The 23,020-nt window shown below is 41.2% G+C and overlaps 2 protein-coding genes across 6 annotated transcripts in view; one reads left to right on the forward strand and one right to left on the reverse strand.

Moving 5' to 3' along the window:
• Positions 1-23,020, reverse strand: part of XPNPEP3 (X-prolyl aminopeptidase 3) — a 62,436-nt gene that overhangs the window by 34,587 nt on the left and 4,829 nt on the right. For 4 of the 5 annotated variants that reach the window (XM_053582692.1, XM_053582691.1, XM_053582693.1 and 1 more), the window contains exon 2: positions 17,331-17,447. In XM_053582692.1, coding sequence (XP_053438667.1) covers positions 17,331-17,447 — 117 coding nt within the window. Of the gene's footprint in view, positions 1-15,483; positions 15,563-17,330; positions 17,448-23,020 lie in introns of those variants that run through there. The other variant, XM_053582694.1, reaches the window with a different exon arrangement.
• Positions 18,736-19,692, forward strand: DNAJB7 (DnaJ heat shock protein family (Hsp40) member B7). The gene has a single exon (XM_053586363.1). It carries the CDS (start codon positions 18,778-18,780, stop codon positions 19,690-19,692), a length of 915 nt encoding a protein of 304 aa, XP_053442338.1. The 5' UTR covers positions 18,736-18,777.

The following is a 23,020-nucleotide window of genomic DNA, read 5'->3' on the forward strand; positions in this document are numbered from 1 at the left end:
CAGGGTTGCAGTTGGCCCCAGCCGGGTTCAAACCCACCAGGCTTGGTGTATGTGGTTGGCGTCATAACCACTGTGCTACGGGCGCTGATCCTGACATAAAATTTCAAGAGTCTCTATTCTGTACCAGCTCAGTAAACAGGGCGCTGGCCCCATATACTGAGGGTGGCAGGTTTGAACACAGCCCCGGCCAAACTGCAACAAAAAATAGCCGGGCACTGTGGTAGGCGCCTATAGTCCCAGCTGCTCGGGAGGCTGAGGCGAGAATTACTTGAGGCCAAGAGTTTGAGGTTGTGTGAACTGACGCCAGGGCACTCTACTGAGGGCGATATAGTGAGACTCTTTCTCAAAAACAAACAAACAAACAAAAAAAAAATTCAAGAGTCTCAGGTTTCTTTCAATCCACTCAAAGAGCACAGAGTCTCTGTTATGAAGTGTTGTGTGTTAGTTCTTTCTTTCTTTTCTTTTTTTTTTTTGTAGAGCCAGAGTCCCACTTTATTGCCCTTTGTAAAGTGCCGTAGTGTCACAGCTCACAGCAACCTCTAACTCTTGGGGTTAAGTGATTCTCTTGCTTCAACTCTTGGTATATGGGGCCGGTGCCCTACCCACTGAGTCACAGGCACCGCCCCGTATATTCCTTTAGCCTACACTTATCAATAATAAAACGAATGCTTTTTTTGAGACACAGTCTCACTCTTTAGCCCTGGGTAGAGTGCTGAGGTATCATTCTAGCTCACAGAAACCTTGAATTCCTGGGTGTCAAGCAATCCTCCTGCCTCGGCCTCCTATGTAGGTGGCACTATAGGCATCCGCTACAACACCTGGCTAATTTTTCTATTTTTAGTAGAGATGGGGTCTCACTCTTGCTCAGGCTGGTCCTGAACTCCTGAGCTCAAAGGATCTTCTCACTTAGGCCTCCCAGAGTACTACAATTATAGGCGTGAGCTACTAAATGGGGCCAAGACCCTTCAATTTTCTCAGTACTCATGTTCAATACACATAATTCAGTTGTTTATGATAACCTTGAACTATCTAGTTGTTTTACTTATGTATAATTATCTCTCAAGCAAATTCTACACTTCCTATCCTATTAATTTTTTTGTTTTTGAGACAGTCTTACCCTGTTGCCCAGGCTAGACATTTACAATAGAAGAAATTTACATTTTTATTGATGAAGTTGGCAAGAAATAAAAGAAATAAGTGAGGACTTATAAGCTAGTCTGAATCAGGCAAAGCAACAGAGTGGGGGCTGAGAAGAAATCATATAGCATTGTTTTCAAGACTAGGTGGGCAGTGGGTGGCGCCTGTGGCTCAAGGAGTAGTGTGCCGGTCCCATACGCCGGAGGTGGCAGGTTCAAACCTAGCCCCGGCCAAAAACCAAAAAAAAAAAAAAAAGACTAGGTGGGCAGAGTCCCCTAGAACTCTTTCGCAGATTACTGAACTTTGAGCCGAGCTGAAGAACAGCTTAGCTACTTATCTCCCCGGGAACTATTTATGTTAAGTCTGTCATTATTACTCATGATTGGAAATTTCCTAATTTACCCAAGCAGTAAAAATTTTTTTTTAAATAAAAACAGAGGCTGGTTAGAACTGGTAAATTATCTGATCTTTCTTGTTTTGTCTTTCTATTTTTTTCCCTTTCCTGAACTTTGCTTTTGGTTACTTTATAGCTATAATCTATGAAACAAAAAAATTTCAATTCATTTTGTGATTTTTAAAAACATTTCAGATGGGGCGGCGCCTGTGGCTCAGTCGGTAAGGCGCTGGCCCCATATACCAAGGGTGGCGGGTTCAAACCCGGCCCCGGCCAAACTGCAACCAAAAAATAGCCGGGCATTGTGGCGGGTGCCTGTAGTCCCAGCCACTCGGGAGGCTGAGGCAGGAGAATCGCTTGAGCCCAGAAGTTGGAGGTTGCTGTGAGCTGTGTGAGGCCACGGCACTCTACCGAGGGCCATAAAGTGAGACTCTGTCTCTACAAAAAAAAAAAAACAAAAAAAAAAAACATTTCAGATGGTAGCACTCTGAGGAGGCTGAGGTGGGTGGATTGCTTGAGCTCAGGAGTCTGAGATCATCTTGAGCCAGAGTAAGACCCATCTCTACAACTAGTCGGGTATTGTGGTGGGCGCCTATAGTCTCAGCTACTCTGGGGCTGAGGCAAGAGGATTACTTGAGCCCAAGAGTTTGAAGTTGCTGTGAGAGCTATGATGCCAGAGCACTCTACTGAGGGAGACCCTACTGAGACTCTGTCTCAAGAACAAGAAAACAAAACAAGGGCAGTGCCTGTGGCTCAGTGGTTAGGGCGCCAGCCCCATATACCGAGGGTGGCAGGTTCAAACCTGGCCCTGGCCAAATTGCAACAAAAAAATAGCCGGGCGTTGTGGCGCCTGTAGTCCCAGCTACTTGGGAGGTTGAGGCAAGAGAATCGCCTAAGCCCAGGAGTTGGAGGTTGCTGTGAGCTGTGTGACACCATGGCACTCTACTGAGGGCGATAAAGTAAGACTCTGTCTCTACAAAAAAAAAAAAGAAAAAAAAAAAATCCCAAACATTTCAGACAAGAAGAAAGCTCATACAACTAATCTATGTGTTATCTGTCTTTTTTCTTTTTAGACAGTCTCACTTTGTCACCCTTGGTACAGTGCTATCGTATCACAGCTCACAGTAACCTCAAACTCCAGGGCTTAGGTGATTCTCTTGCCTCAGCCTCCTGAGTAAGCTGGGACACAGGCACCAGCCACAATGCCTGACTATTTTTTTTTCAGAGATGGGGTCTTGCTCTTGCTCAGGATGGTCCCAAACTCCTGAGCACAAGCATCCACCTGCCTCAGCCTCCCAGAGTGCTATGATTATAGGCATCAGCCACGGCGCCAGGCCTTATTTTTTTAAGGACAGAGTATACATTAACATATGTCAGGAAATAAACTTGTAAATAAAATTATAGTTGTTCAGAAATCAAAGCAGTATTTATTTATTTTTATATATATATATTTTGAGACAGAGTCTCACTATGTCGCCCTGGGTAGAGTGCTATGGTGTCACAGCTCACAGCAACTTCAAACTCCTGGGCTTAAGTGATTCCCTTGCTTTAGCCTCCCAAGTAGCTGGGACTACAGGTGCCCACCACAACACTCGGCTATTTTTTTTTGCAATTTGGCCAGAGCCAGTTTTGAACCTGCTACCCTGAGTATATAGGGCTGGCACCCTAACCACTGAACCATAGGTATCGTCCTCAAAGCAGAATTAAAAAAAATCTTTTATATCCTTCCAATCAATTCTTCTCTCATGAAATCCAATTTCATACAAAATGACTTTATGAGAAATACTTAAAACTCTGAACTATGTTTATTTATTTATTTATTTTTAGCTTTTTACTCATACTATTGTATATATTTAGGGCAGTCAAAATGATGTTTATACATACATGTAGTAAAATGATAACTACAGTCAAGAAAATTAACATGTACATCATCTCACATGATTGCCTTTTTGTTGTGGTTTTTAGCAGAGTTCCAGTACACAATATTGCTAACTGTACAGCCCTCATGCTGCTACACATTAGATCTCTACACCTGTTCATCCTGCATAATTTCAAGTTTGTATCCCTGGACCTACCACTTCCCATTTTGGTCCGCTGCCCCATTCCCTGTTCCTGGTACAGCACCATTTTATTCTCTTTTGTAAATACTCAGCATTTTTTAGATGATACAAAGATGTGAGATCAGGCCATGTTTTTCTTTCCGTGTCTGGCTTATTTCACTTAACATGCCTGCCTCCAGATTCATCGTGTTATCACAAATGGCAGCATCTTCTTCTTTTGTAAGACAGATGAATAGATTGCACATTTTCTCTATCCATTCATCTCTGTTATTTGCGTATCTTGGCCACTGTGAAGAATGCTGCGATGAGTTCATACACCTCTTCAGGTGCTGATGTCATTTCCTCTGATGAGGGCGTGCTGGATCATAGGCTAGTTCTATTTCCAATTTTGACCCTCACCAACAAACGTTATCTTTTATCTTTTTGATAATAGCCTTCCTAACAGGTGTGAGCTGATACCTCATTGTGGTTTTGATTTCTATTTCTCTAATGATTAATGATGTTGGACACCTTTTCACACACCTGTTGAGCATTTTTACCTCTTCTTTGGTGGAAGAGTCCATTAAGTTCCTGTGCCCATTTTTTAAAAATTAAATTATTTGGGGCGGCGCCTGTGGCTCAGTGAGTAGGGCGCCAGCCCCATATGCCGAGGGTGGCGGGTTCAAACCCAGCCCCGGCCAAACTGCAACCAAAAAATAGCCGGGCGTTGTGGCGGGCGCCTGTAGTCCCAGCTGCTCGGGAGGCTGAGGCAAGAGAATCGCGTAAGCCCAAGAGTTAAGAGGTTGCTGTGAGCCGTGTGACGCCACGGCACTCTACCCGAGGGCGGTACAGTGAGACTCTGTCTGTACAAAAAAAAAAAAAAAAATTAAATTATTTTAATCAATTGCTATTAAATTGTATGACTTCCATGTATGGAAATTAACCCCTTATCAGATACACAGTTTACAAATATTTTCCCCAGTCCCCAGGCTGCCTTTTCTCTTATTTTCTTTGCTGTGCAGAAGATTTTTAGTTTGATGTAGTCCCACTTATTTTATTTTGGTTTTGTTGCCTATGATTTTGCTGTGATCTCCAAAAATATCATCACCAAGGCCACTATCAAGGAGGTTTTTCTCTACAAGTTTTATATTTTCAGGTTTTACATTTGGGTCATTAATCCATTTTTAGTTGATTTTTGTGTGTAAGAGAAGGGTCCAACTTCATTCTTTTGTATGTAGATATCTAGTTTTTCCACCACGATTTATTTCACAGACTATTTTTTCCCCACTGTGTTATTTTGGTGATCTTATCAAAAACTAGATGACCTCACGTTTGCATTTATTTCTGCATTTTCTATTCTGCTTCATTGGTCTATGTGTCTTTTTTTTACAAAAGACTTTTTTTTATTATTTTTTTATTGTTAAATCATAGCTGTGTACATTAGTGCAATCAAGGGGTACAATGTGCTGGTTTCATATACAATCTGAAATATTCTCATCCAACTGTTCAACGTAGCCTTCATGGCATTTTCTTAGTTATTGTATTCTGCATTTAGTAAGTTTCGCCTGTACCCATTCTAAGATGCACTCTAACCTCCCCCCTCCCTTCCCCTTCCTTGGCCCTTTCTCCATATTCTCGTGCTATAGTTGGGTTATAGCCCACATGTGAAAGCTACAAAATAGATTCGTAGAAGGACTGAGTACATTAGATACTTTTTCTTCCATTCCTGAGATACTCTGCTAAGAAGAATATGTTCCAGCTCCATCCATGTAAACATGAAAGAGGTAAAGTCTCCATCTTTCTTTAAGGCTGCATAATATTCCATGGTATACGTGTACCAAAATTTGCTAGTCCATTCGTGGATCGATGGGCACTTGGGCTTCTTCCATGACTTAGCAATTATGAACTGGGCTGCAATAAACATTCTGGTACAGATGTCTTTGTTATATTGTGATTTTTGGTCTTCTGGGTATAAACTTAGTAAAGGAATTGTAGGATCAAATGGCAGGTCTATTTTTAGGTCTCTAAGTATTCTCCAAACATCCTTCCAGAAGGAACGCATTAGTGTGCATTCCTATCAGCAGTGTAAAGTGTGCCCTTTTCTCCACATCCATGCCAACATCTCTGGTTTTGGGATTTTGTTATATGGGCTACTCTTACTGGGGTTAGGTAATATCTCAAAGTAGTTTTGATTTGCATTTCTCTGATGATTAAGGATGATAAGCTTTTTTCATGTGTTTGTAGGTCGGGCGTCTGTCTTCTTTAGAGAAGTTTCTCTTCAAGTCCCTTGCCCACCCTGAGATGGGATCACGTGTTCTTTTCTTGCTAATACGTTTGAGTTTTCTGTGGATTCTGGTTATTAGACCTTTATCGGAGGTATAACCTGCAAATATTTTCTCCCATTCTGAGGGCTGTCTGCTTGCTTTACTTACTATGTCCTTGGCTGTGCAGAAGTGTTTTAGTTTGATCAGGTCCCAGTAGTGTATTTTTGATACTACTTCAATTGCCTGGGGAGTCCTCCTCATAAAATATTCACCCAGGTCGATTCCTTCAAGAGTTTTTCCTGCACTTTCTTCAAGTATTTTTATAGTTTCAAGTCTTAAGTTTAAATCTTTTATCCAGTGAGAGTCTACCTTACTTAATGGTGAAAGGTGTGGGTCCAGTTTCAATCTTCTACAGGTTGCCAGCCAGTTCACTCAGCACCATTTGTTAAATAGGGAATCTTTTCCCCACTGAATGTTTTTAATTGGCTTGTCAAAGATCAAATAACGGTAAGTAGCTGGATTGATCTCTTGGTTCTTTATTCTGTTCCAGACATCTACTTCTCTGTTTTTGTGCCAGTACCATGCTGTTTTGATCGCTATCGATTTATAGTACAGTTCCAGGTCTGGTAGGGTGATTCCTCCTGCTGTGTTTTTATTGCTGAGTAATGTTTTGGCTATTCGAGTTTTTTTCTGATTCCATATAAAAAGAAGTATTATTTTTTTCAAGATCTTTAAAATATGACAATGGAGCTTTAATAGGAATTGCATTAAAATTATATATTGCTTTGGGCAGTATGGACATTTTAACAATGTTGATTCTTCCCAGCCATGAGAATGATATGTTTTTCCATTTGTTAACATCTTCAGCTACTTCTTTTCTTAGAGTTTCATAGTTCTCTTTGTAGAGATCGTTCACGTCCTTTGTTAGGTACACTCCCAGATACTTCATCTTCTTTGGCACTACTGTGAAAGGAATAGAGTCCTTGATTGGTTTTTCGGCTTGGTTATTGTTGGTATATATAAAGGCTACAGATTTATGGGTGTTGATTTTGTAGCCTGAGACACTGCTGTATTCCCTGATCACTTCTAAAAGTTTTGTAGTAGAATCCCTTGTGTTTTCCAGATATATGATCATATCATCTGCGAAGAGTGAAAATTTGATCTCTTCTGACCCTATGTGGATACCTTTGATCGCCTTTTCTTCCCTAATTGCAATGGCTAAAACTTCCATTACAAAGATAAAGAGCAATGGAGATAAAGGGCAACCTTGCCTGGTTGCTGATCTGAGTGGAAATGATTTCAATTTAACTCTACTCAATACAGTATTGGCTGTGGGTTTGCTGTAGATGGCCTCTATTAGTATAAGAAATGTCCCTTCTATACCAATTTTCTTAAGTGTTCTGATCATGAAGAGATGCTGGATATTATCAGAAGCTTTTTATGCATCAATTGAGAGAATCATATGGTCTTTATTTTTTAGTTTATGTGCTGAATTACATTTATAGATTTACGTACGTTGAAGCAGCCTTGAGACCCTGAGATAAATCCCACTTGGTCATGGTATATAATTTTTTTGATGTGTTGTTGATTCTGTTTGTTAGGATCTTATTGAGTATGTTTGCATCAATATTCATTAGTGATATTGGTCTATAATTTTCTTTTCTTGTTGGGTCTTTCCCTGGTTTGGGGATCAAGGTGATGTTTGCTTCGTAGAATGTGTTGGGTAATATTTCTTCTTTTTGTATATTTTGGAAGAGGTTTAGTAATATAGGTACTAGTTATTCTTTAAAGGTTTGGTAGAATTCTGACGTAAAGCCATCTGGTCCTGGGCTTTTCTTTTTAGGGAGATTTTGTATAGTTGATGCCATTTCAGAACTTGATACAGGCCTGTTCAACATTTCCACTTCGTTCCGGCTAAGTCTTGGTAGGTGGCGTACTTCCAGGTATTGGTAGATTTCTTTCTGATTTTCCTATTCTGACAGTAGAGTTTCTTGTAATATTTGTTGAGGATTTTTTGAATTTCTGAGGGGTCTGTTGTTATTTCATTGCTACCATTTCTTTTTTTTTTGTAGAGACGGAGTCTCACTTTATGGCCCTCGGTAGAGTGCCATGGCATCACACAGCTCACAGCAACCTCCAACTCCTGGGCTTAAGCGATTCTCTTGCCTCAGCCTCCCGAGTAGCTGGGTCATTGCTACCATTTCTGATTGATGAAATTAGGGATTTTACTCTTTTTCCTGGTTAGGTTGGCCAAAGGTTTATCTATTTTATTGATCTTTTCAAAAAGCCAAATTTATTGATCTGTTGTATAATTGTTTTGTTTTCGATTTCGTTTAATTCTGCTCTGATTTTGGTTATTTCTTTTTTTCTGCTGGGTTTGGGGTTGGAATGCTCTTCTTTCTCCAGTTGCTTGAGATGTCCCATTAAGTTATTAACTTCCTGTCTTTCCGTTTTCTTGAGGAAGGCTTGCAGTTCTGGTTGTGGGAGCAGCTCCCAAGTGTGACACATCTGGATCCAGCAACAGGGCAGGGGTAGTGCACACTGTTCTGGGAGTGCCTGGCTCCCAGTGACTTTGGCACAGAAAGCCCAAGGCTCCAGCAGTCTTTGGCCAGGAGAAGAGCTCCGTGCAGAGGCAAGGAGGGCTCCGGAGGGCATGCGGCTACCAGAGTCCCTGGCCAGTGTGGAGGCAGGGAGGGTATAGGAGGAAGGACGCGGGGTTGCATGGCTCCTGCAGTTCCTGGTCAGGGCATGTAGAGGCCTGGCGGGTGCAGGTTGCAGGTCACAGCACAGCTCTTACCGAGGTTCGGGCAGGCGCTGATCGTGGTGTCGCGGTACAGCTCTTACGGAGGTCCAGGTGGGCTCAGATTGCCGTCTGGCGCAGCTCTTACGGAGGTCCAGGGGGGGCCTTCCTTTCTACTTGGGATGCAGCAATATTGTCCTTCGGACTCTCAGGACCCCAGGCCATCACTGTGTTACTGCCACGCATGTTCTTGTCTTCTCTTTCTGATAGACTGGAAGTTCCAGGATGGAGATCTGTTTAGAATCTGTGTTTTATAAGATTCAAGTGTTTCATATTGCTCTTACAATGTGGATTCTGATTCAGCAGGTGTGAACTATGTTTTTTTAAGTCTATTAATTATCAGCACCATGGAATGGTCATTCATTAAATGCTTCCCAACTTCTAAACTCTTAAAGTAACAAAGAGCTCTACATCACAACAGAAAAATTATTCAAGGAAAAAGACACCTTTCCTTTTCATTTGAAGGAGAAAAAAAAAATGTGTGCTAAAGCAATGAATTTTAAACTGAGAAGTAAACTTGGCAATTATTATGGCCTTTGATCACAGAACTAAGCTTTATAGTCAATCTGGCCTGAATTTCTTCTGATAAAAGTATATGTGAACAAACATTCTGGCAGCTCTGTTTAATTGTAAAGTATTAAGAAACAAAGTTGGGCGGCGTCTGTGGCTCAGTCGATAAGGCACCGGCCCCATATACCGAGGGTGGCGGGTTCAAACACGGCCCCGGCCAAACTGCAACCAAAAAATAGCTGGGCGTTGTGGCGGGCGCCTGTAGTCCCAGCTACTCGGGAGGCTGAGGCAAGAGAATCGCTTAAGCCCAGGAGTTGGAGGTTGCTGTGCGCTGTGTGAGGCCACGGCACTCTACCGAGGGCAATAAAGTGAGACTCTGTCTCTACAAAAAAAAAAAAAGAAACAAAGTCAATATTTTACGACATGGAATCATTTACATATGGAAGGGCTATTCTAACAAGTTCATTTAACTGATCAAAAGCCTAGATGTCACAAGCTGGACTCTGTGAACAGCAAAGTCTCACAATCAATTCTGAGATTGTGTAGCCAAGAAGGAAAGCTCTTCCGGGACAGTCAGGATTGGGCCTCCAAGAGAAGAAAGAAGAATGAGAAGAATGTTCTTCATATTTTATCAGCCAAGCAGAAACACCAAAGAGGAAAGTATAACAAAGACTGAAAATGGATGGAAAGATACAAGTCTTTGCTACAATCTAGGTATGTACTTTACTTATTTTTTTTTTTTTTTTTTTTTGTAGAGACAGAGTTTCACCTTATTGCCCTCGGTAGAGTGCCGTGGCGTCACACGGCTCACAGCAACCTCCAACTCCTGGGCTTCAGCGATTCTCTTGCCTCAGCCTCCCGAGTAGCTGGGACTACAGGCACCCGCCACAACGCCCGGCTATTTTTGGTTGCAGTTTGGCCGGGGCTGGGTTTGAACCCGCCACCCTCGGTATATGGGGCCGGCGCCCTACCGACTGAGCCACGGGCGCCGCCCTACTTTACTTATTTTTATTATTATTTTTGTTTGTGAAATAAGGCCTCACTTTCTAACTCAGCCTGGAATGCAGGGGTATGATCACAGCCTACTGTAACTGCTCACTCCCAGACTCAAATAATCCTTCTGAATTGCTAGAACTACAGGTGCACACCAACATACCCAGTTAATTTTTTTATTATTTTTTTTTATTATTTGTAGGGACAGGTCTTGCTATGTTGCCCAGGCTGGTCCTGAGCTCCTGGTTTCAAGGAAACTTCCTGCCTTGGCCTCCCAAAGTGTTGGGATTTTTTCTTTTTTTTGAGACAGTGTCTCAAAGCTATCGCTCTAGGTAGAGTGCCATGGTGTTATAGCTCACAGCAACCTCCAACTCTTGGGCTCAAGTGATCCACTTGCCTCAGTTTTTCTATTTTTTTTAGTAGAGATGGGATCTCACTTTTTGCTCAGGCTGTTCTTTTTTTTTTTTTGTAGAGACAGAGTCTCACTGTACCGCCCTCGGGTAGAGTGCCGTGGTGTCACACGGCTCACAGCAACCTCCAACTCCTGGGCTTACGCGATTCTCTTGCCTCAGCCTCCCAAGCAGCTGGGACTACAGGCGCCCGCCACAACACCCGGCTATTTTTTTGTTGCAGTTTGGCCGGGGCTAGGTCCAAACCCACCACCCTCGGCATATGGGGCCGGCGCCCTACTCACTGAGCCACAGGCGCCGCCCGCTCAGGCTGTTCTTTAACTCATGAGCTCAAGCAATCTACCCAGGTGGACTGGGTGCTTCCCAGGGTGCTAGGATTACAGGTGTGAGCCACTGCGCTGGCCAAAGTGTTGGGATTATAGGTGGGAGCCAACATGCCTGGCTAGGCACGAACTTAAATCAAACTAACTAGGTTAGGATTTTAACATGGTCTGATTCTAAAAGAATTCTGTTTAAAGTTAGGGAGTTTTTACTTTATATGAGGAAGTAGTTTATAAAATGATCTTTTATTATGTACTTAGAGAATGGAGGAAGAAAACTACTAAATGTTTCTGTCATAACGTGAAACACAGATTTAACAAAATATCAAATAATAAAAAAACTCAAAATATATTTTATTTGCAGATATTGAGTAAAACAAGACAGACAGACAGGGTACACACTGTTTAATTCTGTATGACTGAACTCATATGAAGTCAAGAACAGGCAAAACAAACTATGTTGACAGAAACCAAGAGTGGTTGCCTATGGAGTTGGGGATTGACTGGAGGTAGCACGAGGGAACTTTCTGGCATGATGGAAATGTTCTGTATCTTGACTGAGCTATATAGGTTAATACTTTTTTTTTTTGTAGAGACAGAGTCTCACTTTATCACCCTTGGTAGAGTGCCGTGGCATCACACAGCTCACAGCAACCTCCAACTCCTGGGCTTAGGGGATTCTCTTGCCTCAGCCTCCCAAGTAGCTGGGACTACAGGTGCCCGCTACAATGCCTGGCTATTTTTTTGGTTGCAGTTTGGCTGGGGCTGGGTTTGAACCTGCCACCCTTGGTGTATGGGGCCGGCGCCCTACCCACTGAGCCACAGGCGCCACCTGGTGTATACTTTTGTCAAAACTTACTGTATGGGCACATAAAAGATTTGTGCAATTCACTGAATGTAAATTTGGCCTCGTTTTGTAAAAAAAAAAAATGTATAGTATTCTTGAAACTTGAATTTAACTACAAAAAAAAAAAAGTTAAACAGGTATGGTATACCTGTAATCCCAGCTACTTAGGAGGGTGAGGTGGGAATACTGCTTGAGCCCATGAGTTTGAAGCTACAGTGAACAGAACTATGATCACATGACTGCATATCCAGCCTGGACAACAGAGTGAAACATTCTCTCTCTCTTTTTTTTTTCTGAGACAGAGCCTCACTCTATCTTCCTGGGTAAAGTGCTGTGGTGTCATAGCTCACAGCAACCTCAAACTTCCTGGGCTCAAGTGATCCTTTTGCCTCAGCTTCCCATAGAGCTTGGGACTTATAGGTGCTCACCACAATGCCTGGCTAGTTTTTCTACTTTTAGTAAAGATGGGTCTCATTCTTGCTCAGGCTGATCTCAAACTTCAGAGCTCAAGGAATCCTCCCACCTTTAACTCCCACAGTGCTAGGATTACAGGCATCAGCCACTGCACTCAGCTGAGACCTTATCTCTTTAAAAACAAAGAGGGAGTGAGAAATAGAGGAGAGAAATACACAAGTCATTTATTTTTAACGTCTCAGTATTTACATTATATAAAAATTATTAGTATTTTTCAAGATTTTCCATTTTCCCCAATATTTAAAAAAGAGAATCCTTTATAAGTCTGCATTATGTACAGAATTTCCATAAGCCCAGGCTGGTCTCAAACTCCTTTACTCAAGCAGTTCTCTCTTGTTGGCCTGCTAAAGTGCTGGGATTACAACCACCTGCCTGAGTCACCCTTTCTTAAGGCTAGCACGCCAAACTATACCACATATTCCAAAACTATTTTGCTTGGGAAAGTAAAAATGTTAGAAATGTAAGTTTGTTGCTGACGTCTTTGTTTCCTCTTTCAGCTTACTCTCTGGGCAAATAGACTTCAATAAAATCAGAGTGGAGCAAACACTCTGGGTCCCTGCTGGAATCCCACAATGGGCAATGGACCCCTAAGTTCCAACTTTTAATTCTTAAAAAAAAAAAAAAGAAAAAGAAATGTAGGTTTGTGGAAATAATGATTCATTAGGCATCCCACTGATTCTTCCCATTCATCCCCTGCTAAGTTTCAGTGTTTTTCTCAGCTAAATAACTTGCTGTTCTGCTAATGGTAATATTACGCCTATGCTAATGGCAATATTATGCCTATGGCAATGTCAGAAACTACAGCAGTGTCTTTCTCATACAAATATAAAAAGTAGAGTCACAGTTCAGAATGCCACTTGTTTTCCTATGTGGAATTATTTTTTGTCTGGGTGATAAATGGAGGACAGAGTAGTAATCCAAGAGCCTATGTGACACTTTCTGTCTTTACAAATACAGTCCTCAGTATGGGGATGGTACTGTCATAATAAGTACAAAGGGGCTGGGTATGGTGGCTCATGCCTGTAATAGTAGCACTCTGGGAGGCCGAGGTGGGAGGACTGCTTGAGCTCAGGAGTTGAGACCAGCCTGAGCAAAAGTGGGACCCCATCTCTAAAATCAGAAAAACTAGCTGGGCATTGTGGTGGGTGCCTGTAGTCCCAGCTTCTTGTGAGGCTGAGACAAGAGGATTGTTTGAGCCCAAGAGTTTGAGACTGCTGTGAGCTATGATGCTATAGCAGTGGTTCTCAACCTTCTTAATGCTATGAGCCTTTAATACAGTTCCTGTGGTACACCATGGAATATTATGCAGCCTTAAAAAAGATGGAGATTTTTACCTCCTTCATGTTTATGTGGATGGAGATGGAACATATTCTTCTTAGCAGAGTATCTCAAGAATGGAAGAAGTATCCAATGTACTCAACCCTACTATTAAACCAAGTTACAGCTTTCATATGAAAGCTATAACCCAATTATAGCCCAAGAATATGGGGAAAGGGGATAGGGAGGAGAGGGAAGGGGAAGGATGGGTAGAAGGAAGGTAATTGGTGGGACCACACCCACGGTGCATCTTACAAGGGTACATGTGAAATTTACTAAATGTAGAATATAAACGTCTTAACACAATAACTAAGAAAATACCGTGAAGGCTATGTTAACTAGTTAGAGGAAAATATTTCAAATTTGGGTGGTGCCTGTGGCTCAGTGAGTTGGGTGCTGGCCCCATATACTGAGGGTGGTGAGTTCAAACCCAAACCCAGCCAAACTGCAACAATAAAAAAAATAAAAAATCAGTAAAATTAAAAAAAGGAAAATATTTCAAATTGTATATAAAACTAGCACATTGTACCCATGATTGCATTAATGTACACAGCTATGATTTAATAATAAAATAAATAAATCCTAAAAAGTATATATATATACAATTCCTATGGGTCACAACCCACAGGTTGAGAACCACTATGCTATAGCATTCTACCAAGGGCAACAAAGTGAGACTCTGTCTCAAACAAACAAACAACAACAACAAAAAACCAACAACAAAAGTAGAAATGGTCTACAGTGCCCAAATTTCCTTAAGGAAATGACATTGTAAAAATCACTAGCCAGGCGCTGTGGCTCACACCTGTAATCCCAACACTGTGGGAAGTCAAGGCCAGTGGATTGCTGTGAGGTATGAAGCCATGGCACTCTACCAGGGGCAACAAAAGTGAGACTCTGTCTCAAAAATAAATAAATGAATAATAAAATAAAAATCAACTATAATCTGAGTACTCCAGGAGGCCAAGGCAAGAGAATCACTTGAATTCAATAGTTTGAGGTTGCTGTGAGCTAGGACGCCACATCACGACTCTCTAAAAAAAAAAAAAAATAGTACTTGCCTTTTATTTTTTGTTACAAATTTATTCTTCCTTGCTTGATAATCTTTTTTTTTTGTAGAGACAGAATCTCACTTTATCACCCTTGGTAGAGTGCCATGGCATCACAGCTTACAGCAACCTCTAACTCCTGGGCGTAGGCGAGTCTCTTGCTTCAGCCTCCTGAGTAGTGGGGACCACAGGTGCCTGCCACAATGGCCAGCTATTTTTTTGTTGCAGTGTGTTAAGGGGCAGGGCTGGGATTGAACCCACCACCCTCAGTATATGGGGCCGGCGTCCTACCCACTGAGCTCAGGTGCCACCCTGCTTGATAATCTTTTTAATACTTCCACAAGTTTGGCATCTCTAGATGGACAAAGACATATGGTTAATACTTTGGATACTTTTTTTCCATGAGAATAATGCATACCTTAAGCAGATATTATATTCACAGGCAGAAAAGAAAAAGAATAAATACATATCTAATAGTATCCTTGATAGTTCCTTTAAAGTTTAAAACACTGATAATTCTGCTTTAATATTCCATTTATTTCTATCTGTTCTTACTTACCTAAATGTCCAAACCTTATGTTTACTAGAGTAAAATTAGGACAGGAATCCCTTTTCTCCCATAGCAGATATAAACACATGTATAGGGATGAACATGTATGTGTTTATTTATTTACATTCTTTAAAAAATGTAGTTAACACACTCAAGGTACATAGGAAGACAGTCTAGATACATAGTATCTGACAATATGATTACTGGAAAATGCAGCTCACCCTGTAAGAACATCTCAACCACAAGAAATCAGTAATTTTCAAAGCTGGCAAAATTTACTGTCAATTCTGCCTTTCTTTTTTAAATTCAGGAACAGGTAGGTTGATAGGGTATAGAAACACTTAAATAAATATCAACTGGGTTGCTATATTAGGCTTACCTTACAGCTTTGAAAAACTCTGTGATTTCTTGTGTGTTTCAGTGGTGAGCTGCATTTCCTGAGTGTCAGGCAATTTTCCAGCAGGAATTCCAGTCTGATGAAGAATCAGCAAAAGGAAGCCCTCACTGAGAGACACACGGGTATCATTCACTGAATGAAGACAGTGAAAGAGTAACGTATTTCTAAAGGCAATTTACACTATCAACACATATGCTTACTTTAAAAAATACCGTTTTAATTTCCCATGGCAGAAGGAACAATTAATTTTCCTTGAAAATCTGACCGGTTTTTCTATAAAGAATTTGGTTTTACCCTACCTACCTCTTTGGGATGATATTTACTCATCATAGTTTTCCCTTTAAATGCCTTTTTTCCCTTTTTTTATTGTTTGGGATTCATTGAGGGCACAAAGAATTAGGTTACACTGATTGCATTTGTTAGGTAAAGTTCCTCTTTAAATGCCTTTCTAAAAAATAAAAACAAAAACACCTTTATGTCTTATTCTAAGCTATAGTGATGATATGTCACATTATCATCCTAGTGATGATATATCTTCTAGCCTAACACTGAGATCTTTCATGTTGTCAGCCTAGCTCATTAGGCAACCTCACAATTCTGGGGTCCGATGATCTTCTCAGCCTCCTGAGTAGCTGAGACTATAGGTACTGCCATGACGCCTGGCTAATTTTTCTATTTTTAGTAGAGATGGGGTGTTGGTCTTGTTCATCTAGAACTCCTAACCTCAAGGGATCCTCCCACCTCACCCTCCAGAGTACTAGGATTACAGGCATGAGTCACAGTGCCTGGCCTAAAAACATTTTGGTTAGACAAAATTTTGAAGTGAACATTTAACACTATAAAGAAAAACATATTTTCTGAGATGTATTTAACATAGTAATTCATATTAGTTAGTATATAGAAACTCCAACTTAGAAAGAAATAGAACTTTTTAAAAAATACTGAAATACTTTAAAAATTATTTTTTCTTTTTTTAGACAGAATTTCACTATGTTGCCCTCAGTATGAGTGCCGTGGCGTTACAGCTTATAGCAACCTCAAACTCTTGGGCTTAAGTGATTCTCTTGCCTCAGCCTCCCAAATAGCTGGGACTACAGGCACTTGCCCCAACACCCAGCTACTGTTTTGTTGCAGTTCTCATTGTTGTTTAGCTGGCCCAGGCAGGGTTTGAATGCACTGAGTTCAGGGCATGTGGCTGTCTCTGTAACCACTGTGCTATGGGCACTGAGCCTTTACTAATTATTTTGAATAAGATTTATCTTATTTATTGTTCTAAACTAGTACTGTCAATACAGTACCAGTAGGCACACACAGCTTTTAAATTTATTTATTTATTTATTTATTTATTTATTTTGAGACAGAGTCTCATTTGTTGCCCTTGGTAGAGTGCCGCAGTATCATAGCTTACAGCAACCACAAACTCTTGGGTTCAAGCGATCCTTTTGCCTCAGCCCCACAAGTGGGATTACAGACGCCCACCACAATGCCCGGCTGTTTTTTAGAGATAAGGTCTCACTCTGGCTAAGGCTGGTCTCAAACTTATGAGCTTAGGCAATCCACCTGCCTCAGCCTCGCAAATGCTGGCATTATAGGTGTGAGCTATCATGCCCGGCAGCTTTTAAATTTAAATAAATTAAAATTAAATAAAAATTCAGTTGCCTGGTTGCATTAGCAACATTTGAAGTATCCTGCAGCCATTGAGGCTAGTGGCTACCTTATTAACCAGCACAGATATATTTTCATTATTCTGTAAAAAATTATATTGAACACCACTGTGCTAGACAGCATACTTAAACAGAGAGATAGTTATTCTAGTTAAAAGGACTTACCTGGTCTAAGAAGGTGTGGGTGTGTAAAGGGGCTGGGCTGGCCTAGGTATCTGTTTGGAATCCTCCTCTCTGAGACAGCCTGGAGGGAGTACCTTCGTTGTAAACACAACATGCATCCTGAATGAAGAATAAAGAGGATGAAATGGAACAACAGATTCAGAAAGTCTTCATGCTATAAATATATTTATATAGCTCCAGCAGTTTGGATGCTTTAGAACAACGCAAGTTATTTCTCTCCTTCTCTCCAACATTTATGTCCCTCTTATTCTGTGCCAGAGCTTATGGTAGGCCCTAATAGAACAGAAATGATGTTATCTTTACCCTGGGAGACTTCTGTCTGCTATGGTATAAAAGAGATATATACACATAAAATAAATTTATGAGGTTCGGTGCCTGTGGCTCAAGTGGCTAAGGTACACCTGAGCTGGTGGGTTCGAATCCAGCCCGGGCCTGCCAAACAACGACAGCTGCAACCAAAAAAAAAAAAAAAAAAGCCGGGTATCGTGGCGGAAACCTGTAGTCCCAGCTACTTGGGAGGCAGAGACAGGAGACTCGCTTGAGCCCAGGAGTTGGAGGTTGCTGTAAGTTGTGATGGCACAGCACTCTACCCAGGGCGACAGCTTGAGGCTCTGTCTCAAAAAAATAAATAAATAAATAAAGTTATGAATAGGGAACTATGAAAACAGAAGGAAGGGAACAAACAGAAGTAGGGAGAGATCTGGATTTCACAGAGGTAGAGTGAGGTTGTGGCCTAAAACTCAGGCAATCCATCTGCCGCGGCCTCCCAGAGAACCAGGATTATAGGTGTGAGCCACCACGCTTGGCCTTTTTTGGATCGTATTATTGTGCAAGGGGTATGTTGTGGCTATTAGCAATAGGTCCCAGTGTTTCAAAAGGCACTAAAGCAGTGGTTCTCAACCTTCCTAATGCCTCCTAATGCTGAGACCCTCTAATATAGTTCCCCATGTTGTGGTGACCCCTAACCATAAAATTATTTTTGTTGCTACTTCATAATTATAATTCTGCTACTGTTATGAATCATAATGCAAATATCTGATATGTAGGATGTATTTCCATTGTTACAAAGGAGTCACAACCCACAGGTTGAGAACCGCTGCACTAAGGCTTCCAGGGAAATAGAGGAAAACAGTCCATGGAGTTCAGGATGGTTTGGTACGACCTTTGACCAGATTCATTTGGGAGGTCCAGTCCCTACCTCTACCTCAGAATGACACCATAATGTGGCTCTGACATATACTTGTAACTCTGCCTGCCACATAATCAGGATTCTAAAGTCTCCTAGCAGTGGCTCACTGTAAAAACACAATCTTCAATGTAAAAATGTGCCTATTTGCAGTCACTGTCTCTATCACCACCTGAACGTGAGCCAGGAGGAAATCACAGTGCTCACTACTAAGTGCACCTGTTTCCAGTAATCTGTTAGAACATGGTGGATTACTATGAAGTTCTAGGAGTGCAGAGATATGCATCACCTGAGGACATTAAAAAAGCTTATCATAAAGTGGCACTCAAATGGCACCCTGATAAAAATCCAGAAAACAAAGAAGCAGCAGAGAGAAAATTCAAAGAAGTGGCGGAGGCATATGAGGTATTATCAAATGATGAAAAACGGAATGTTTATGATAAATATGGCAAAGAAGGATTAAATGATGGAGGTGGAAGTCATTTTGATGATCAATCCGAGTATGGCTTCACATTTCATAAGCGAGATGATATCTTTGAAAAAATTTTTGGTAAAAGTGACCCATTTTCATTTCACTTCTTTCAAGATTCGCTTGAGGATGTTTTAAATAGTCTAGGAAGCTCCTATGAAAGCAGAAGCAGGGGTGCAGGATCCTTTTTCTCTACCTCTACTGAACATCCAGTTTTTGGGCAATTTTCTTCATACGATACAGGACACAGATCACATGGTTCATGGGGGCATGAAGGCCTTACTTCATTCTCTTCCCTGGTGTTTGATTATAGTGTCATGGGCAACTACATAGCTGATAAATTTGTTAATGACACAAATATTAACACAAAGAAAATCTTTGAGAATGATCAAGATAGAGAAGTTGAAGATGATGGAGAGTTGAAATCCTTCTTTGCAAGTAGTCTGGCAGATGAAGACGGCTTTGTAGAAGAATGCAGCTGGACAGCACAGTCATACAACAATTATTCACCAAATTGCTACGGCACCAAACATGTATCTCAATACACTTTTGTGGACAATGATGGGCAAGGTATATGTTGGGTCACCAGCACACGGGATCCTTTTATTTTCTCAGGATTCAAAGAAGGTGGTAAAAGGAAAAAGAAGCACAAGAAGGTACAGAAGAAGTCAACCAAGAGGAATCACTAAATTGGCTCTTCCGACACATTATGTTCATATAACATTTGAACACAACACTGTGTGTTTTGGTTAATCATAGTTTTTTAGATAACACTTGTTTAATATTATACTAAGATTATGTTTTTAATAATTTTAGCAGGATTGTAGACATTTGCTCCATAGTTGTTTGAACTAAGCATGTCAGAATAAGATGAGTCTGTAGTGATAGTTGGTGATATTACACATATGGAAAATTATAGGTTTTTAAAAAAAATTTAAGAATATTACTGGGGTACACGTTTTGGTTACGTAATTTGCTTTTGTATATTTTAAGCTGGAAAACTGGATAGGTTGCTTTTTGTTTTTGAGTTGCTTGCATATTACGGAATTTTTTAAGTATAGTTCATAACCTATTTTATTCCTTTTACCTAATTAAACCCACTGTACCAACTTCTGAAACATGTGCAGCATTAGAAGATAGAAATGTATTAAGATACATAGGACCGGACTATATCATTATTCATGAAATGACTTTTTCCCAACAGAGGCAGAGCATTTAATATAACCACGGATCATAAAGATGCTACAAAACTGGCAAGGTGTGGTGGCTCCTGCCTATAATCCCAGCACTTTGGGAGGCCAAGGGGGAAAGATTACTTGAGGCTAGGAATTGAACAATAGCCTGGACAACACAGCAAGAGTCCAAAAAGTTAAAAAAGGTTGGGCAGGGCAGTGCCTGTGGCTCAAAGGAGTAGGGTGCTGCCCCCATGTACCGGAGGTGGCGGGTTCAAACCCAGCCCTGGCCAAAAACTGCAAAAAAAAAAAGCCGGGCATGGTGGCTCACGCCTATAATCCTAGCACCCCGGGAGGCCAGGGTGGGTGGACTGCTTGAGCTCACCAGTTCGAGACCAGCCTGGGCAAAAGCAAGACTCTCTACTGAAAATAGAAAAACTAAGGCAGGGCAGTGTAGGGCGCTGGCCCCATATACAGCAGGTGGTGGGTTTGAACCCAGCCCTGGCCAAAATGCAACAACAAAAAAATAGCTGGGCATTGTGGTGGGCGCCTGTAGTTCAAGCTACTTGGGAGGCTGAGACAAGAGAATCGCCTAAGCCCAAGAGCTGGAGGTTGCCATGAGCTGTGATGCCACAGCATTCTACCCAGGGTGACAAAGTGAGACTCTGTCTCCAAAAAAAACAAAAGGACCAGGCATGGTGGCGCATGCCTATAGGCTGACGTAGAAGAATCACTTACACTCAGGAGTTTGATGTTGTAGTGAGCTGTAATGACACTGTTGCATTCTAGCCTGGGTCGCATAGTAAGATCTTGTCTCAAACAAACAAACAAAAAAAAAACTACTACAAATTAAGTTAAAAATAGCCAGACTTATATTTGCACAACCACATTCAAAGCTGCACTATTCTAACAGCTAAGTGGAGGCAACCCAAATATCCGTGAACAGATGAATGGCATATGCACACGACACAGTATTATTAAGCCTTAAAAAGAAAATCCTGTCAGATGCTACAACATGGAACGATTTTGAGAAAATTATGCTAAGTGAAATAAGCTAGTCATAAAAAGGAAAAGACTGTATGATTCACTTAAATCAGGTATCTCAAGTAGTCAAATTTGTAGAAATAGAATGGTAGCTAATAGGTTGGGGAGAGGTGGGAAAGAGGAGCTGTTTAGTTGTTATTGAGTTTCAGGTTTGCAAGAGGAAAAAGTGCTGGAGATCTGTTTCACAACAATGCAAATATACTTAATATTACTCAACTGTAGATTTAAAAATTGTTGAGATGGCAAATTTTATGTAATGTGCATTTTACCACCATTTTATTTATTTATTTTTTTGGCAGTTTTGGCCGGGGCTGGGTTTAAACCCGCCACCTCCAGCACATGGGGCCAGAGCCCTACTCCTTTGAGCCACAGGCGCTGTGCCACAATTTTTTTTTTTTTTAAAGCCAGACTTACCTTGGACTGATGCAGGGGTCCTCAAACTTTTTAAACAGGGGGCCAGTTCACTATCCCTCAGACCGTTGGAGGGCTAGACTATAGTTTAAAAAAAAAATGAACAAATTCCTATGCACACTGCACATCTTATTTTGAAGTAAAAAAACAAAACGGGAACAAATACAATTACACTGCCGCATGTGGCCGCAGGCCATTGTTTGAAGACCCCTGGATTAGAGGAATCTGGCCATAGTATGTGCAGTAGGCCATCAGTGAATCACGCCAGGTAAGAAACTTTCTATTTTGCTTTACATTTTTTAGGCAGAATCTGTAAATTATTATTCAAGGTGGCCATAAAGTTCGTGTGCAACTTAAAATAGTTGAGTATGGCACACGAACCTTATGGCCATGTTGTATATTACTCTTTTAAAAGATGGAGTCTTACTTTGTCGCCCTTGGTAGAGTGCCATGGGGTCCCAGCTCAGAGCAAACTCCAGCTCTTGGGCTTAAGTGATTCTTTTGCCTCAGCCTCCGAGTAGCTGGGCCTAAAGGCGCCCGCCACAACGCCTGGCTATTTTTTGGTTGCAGTTTGGCCACGGCAGGGTTCGAACCTGCCACCCTTGGTATATGGGGCTGGTGCCCTATTCACTGAGCCACAGGCGCCGCCCAACCCCCTGTATATTATTCTAAAACACCACCCACAGCCATTTTAATTTAGGGTCACAACAATGAGTTACAAGTTTATCAAGCTATTGGGTTGTTTGAGCTAAATGTTTATATACATTTGCTGCTTTTAATCAAATTTGCTTTGACTTCAACACAATTACTTAGCATTGTGTAATGATTTCATTTTCAAGATACACTGCTTCTGGCTGGCCCTGGGGTACCTGCCCACAGTCCCAGCTATTTGGGAGAATGAGGTCGTGGGAATCATTTGAGACCAGGAGTTTGAGTTTGCAATGAGCTATGATGACACTACTGCAGTGTAACTCCGCCAGTAAAGTGAGACATTGTCTTTAAAAAAATATATATATATATAGCCTTTTTTCTTTATTCTCGTATTTATTCAACAGTATTTTTTTAGCACTATTTCTAAGACAGTGTTTTATGTATTTGAGGTATAGTAGTGACATAAAGAGCCTTAGCTGTCATAGTTTGCTAACTGGAGACAGACAATAAACAAATATTACACAAAATGTTACTCATAGCTGCTGAGGAAAGACAACAAAGTAAGGAGGAGATAGAAATATCAGGGTATAAGAATTGTAATTTTAGCTGAAGTAGTCAGGGAAAGAGATGGTTACCTGAGTAAAGATCTAAAAGTGAGAAGTTAGGCTTGGTGCCTGCAGCACAGTGGTTACAGTGAGAGTGTTGGGTTCAAACCCAGCCCAGGCCAGCTTTAAAAAAA

Source organism: Nycticebus coucang, chromosome 3 (genome assembly GCF_027406575.1).
Source record: "Nycticebus coucang isolate mNycCou1 chromosome 3, mNycCou1.pri, whole genome shotgun sequence".
Classification (NCBI taxonomy): domain Eukaryota; kingdom Metazoa; phylum Chordata; class Mammalia; order Primates; family Lorisidae; genus Nycticebus; species Nycticebus coucang.

Coding starts and splice junctions, on each gene's coding strand:
- DNAJB7 (XM_053586363.1), top strand. CDS start 18,778: ATGGTGGATTACTATGAAGTTCTAGGAGTGCAGAGATATGCATCACCT.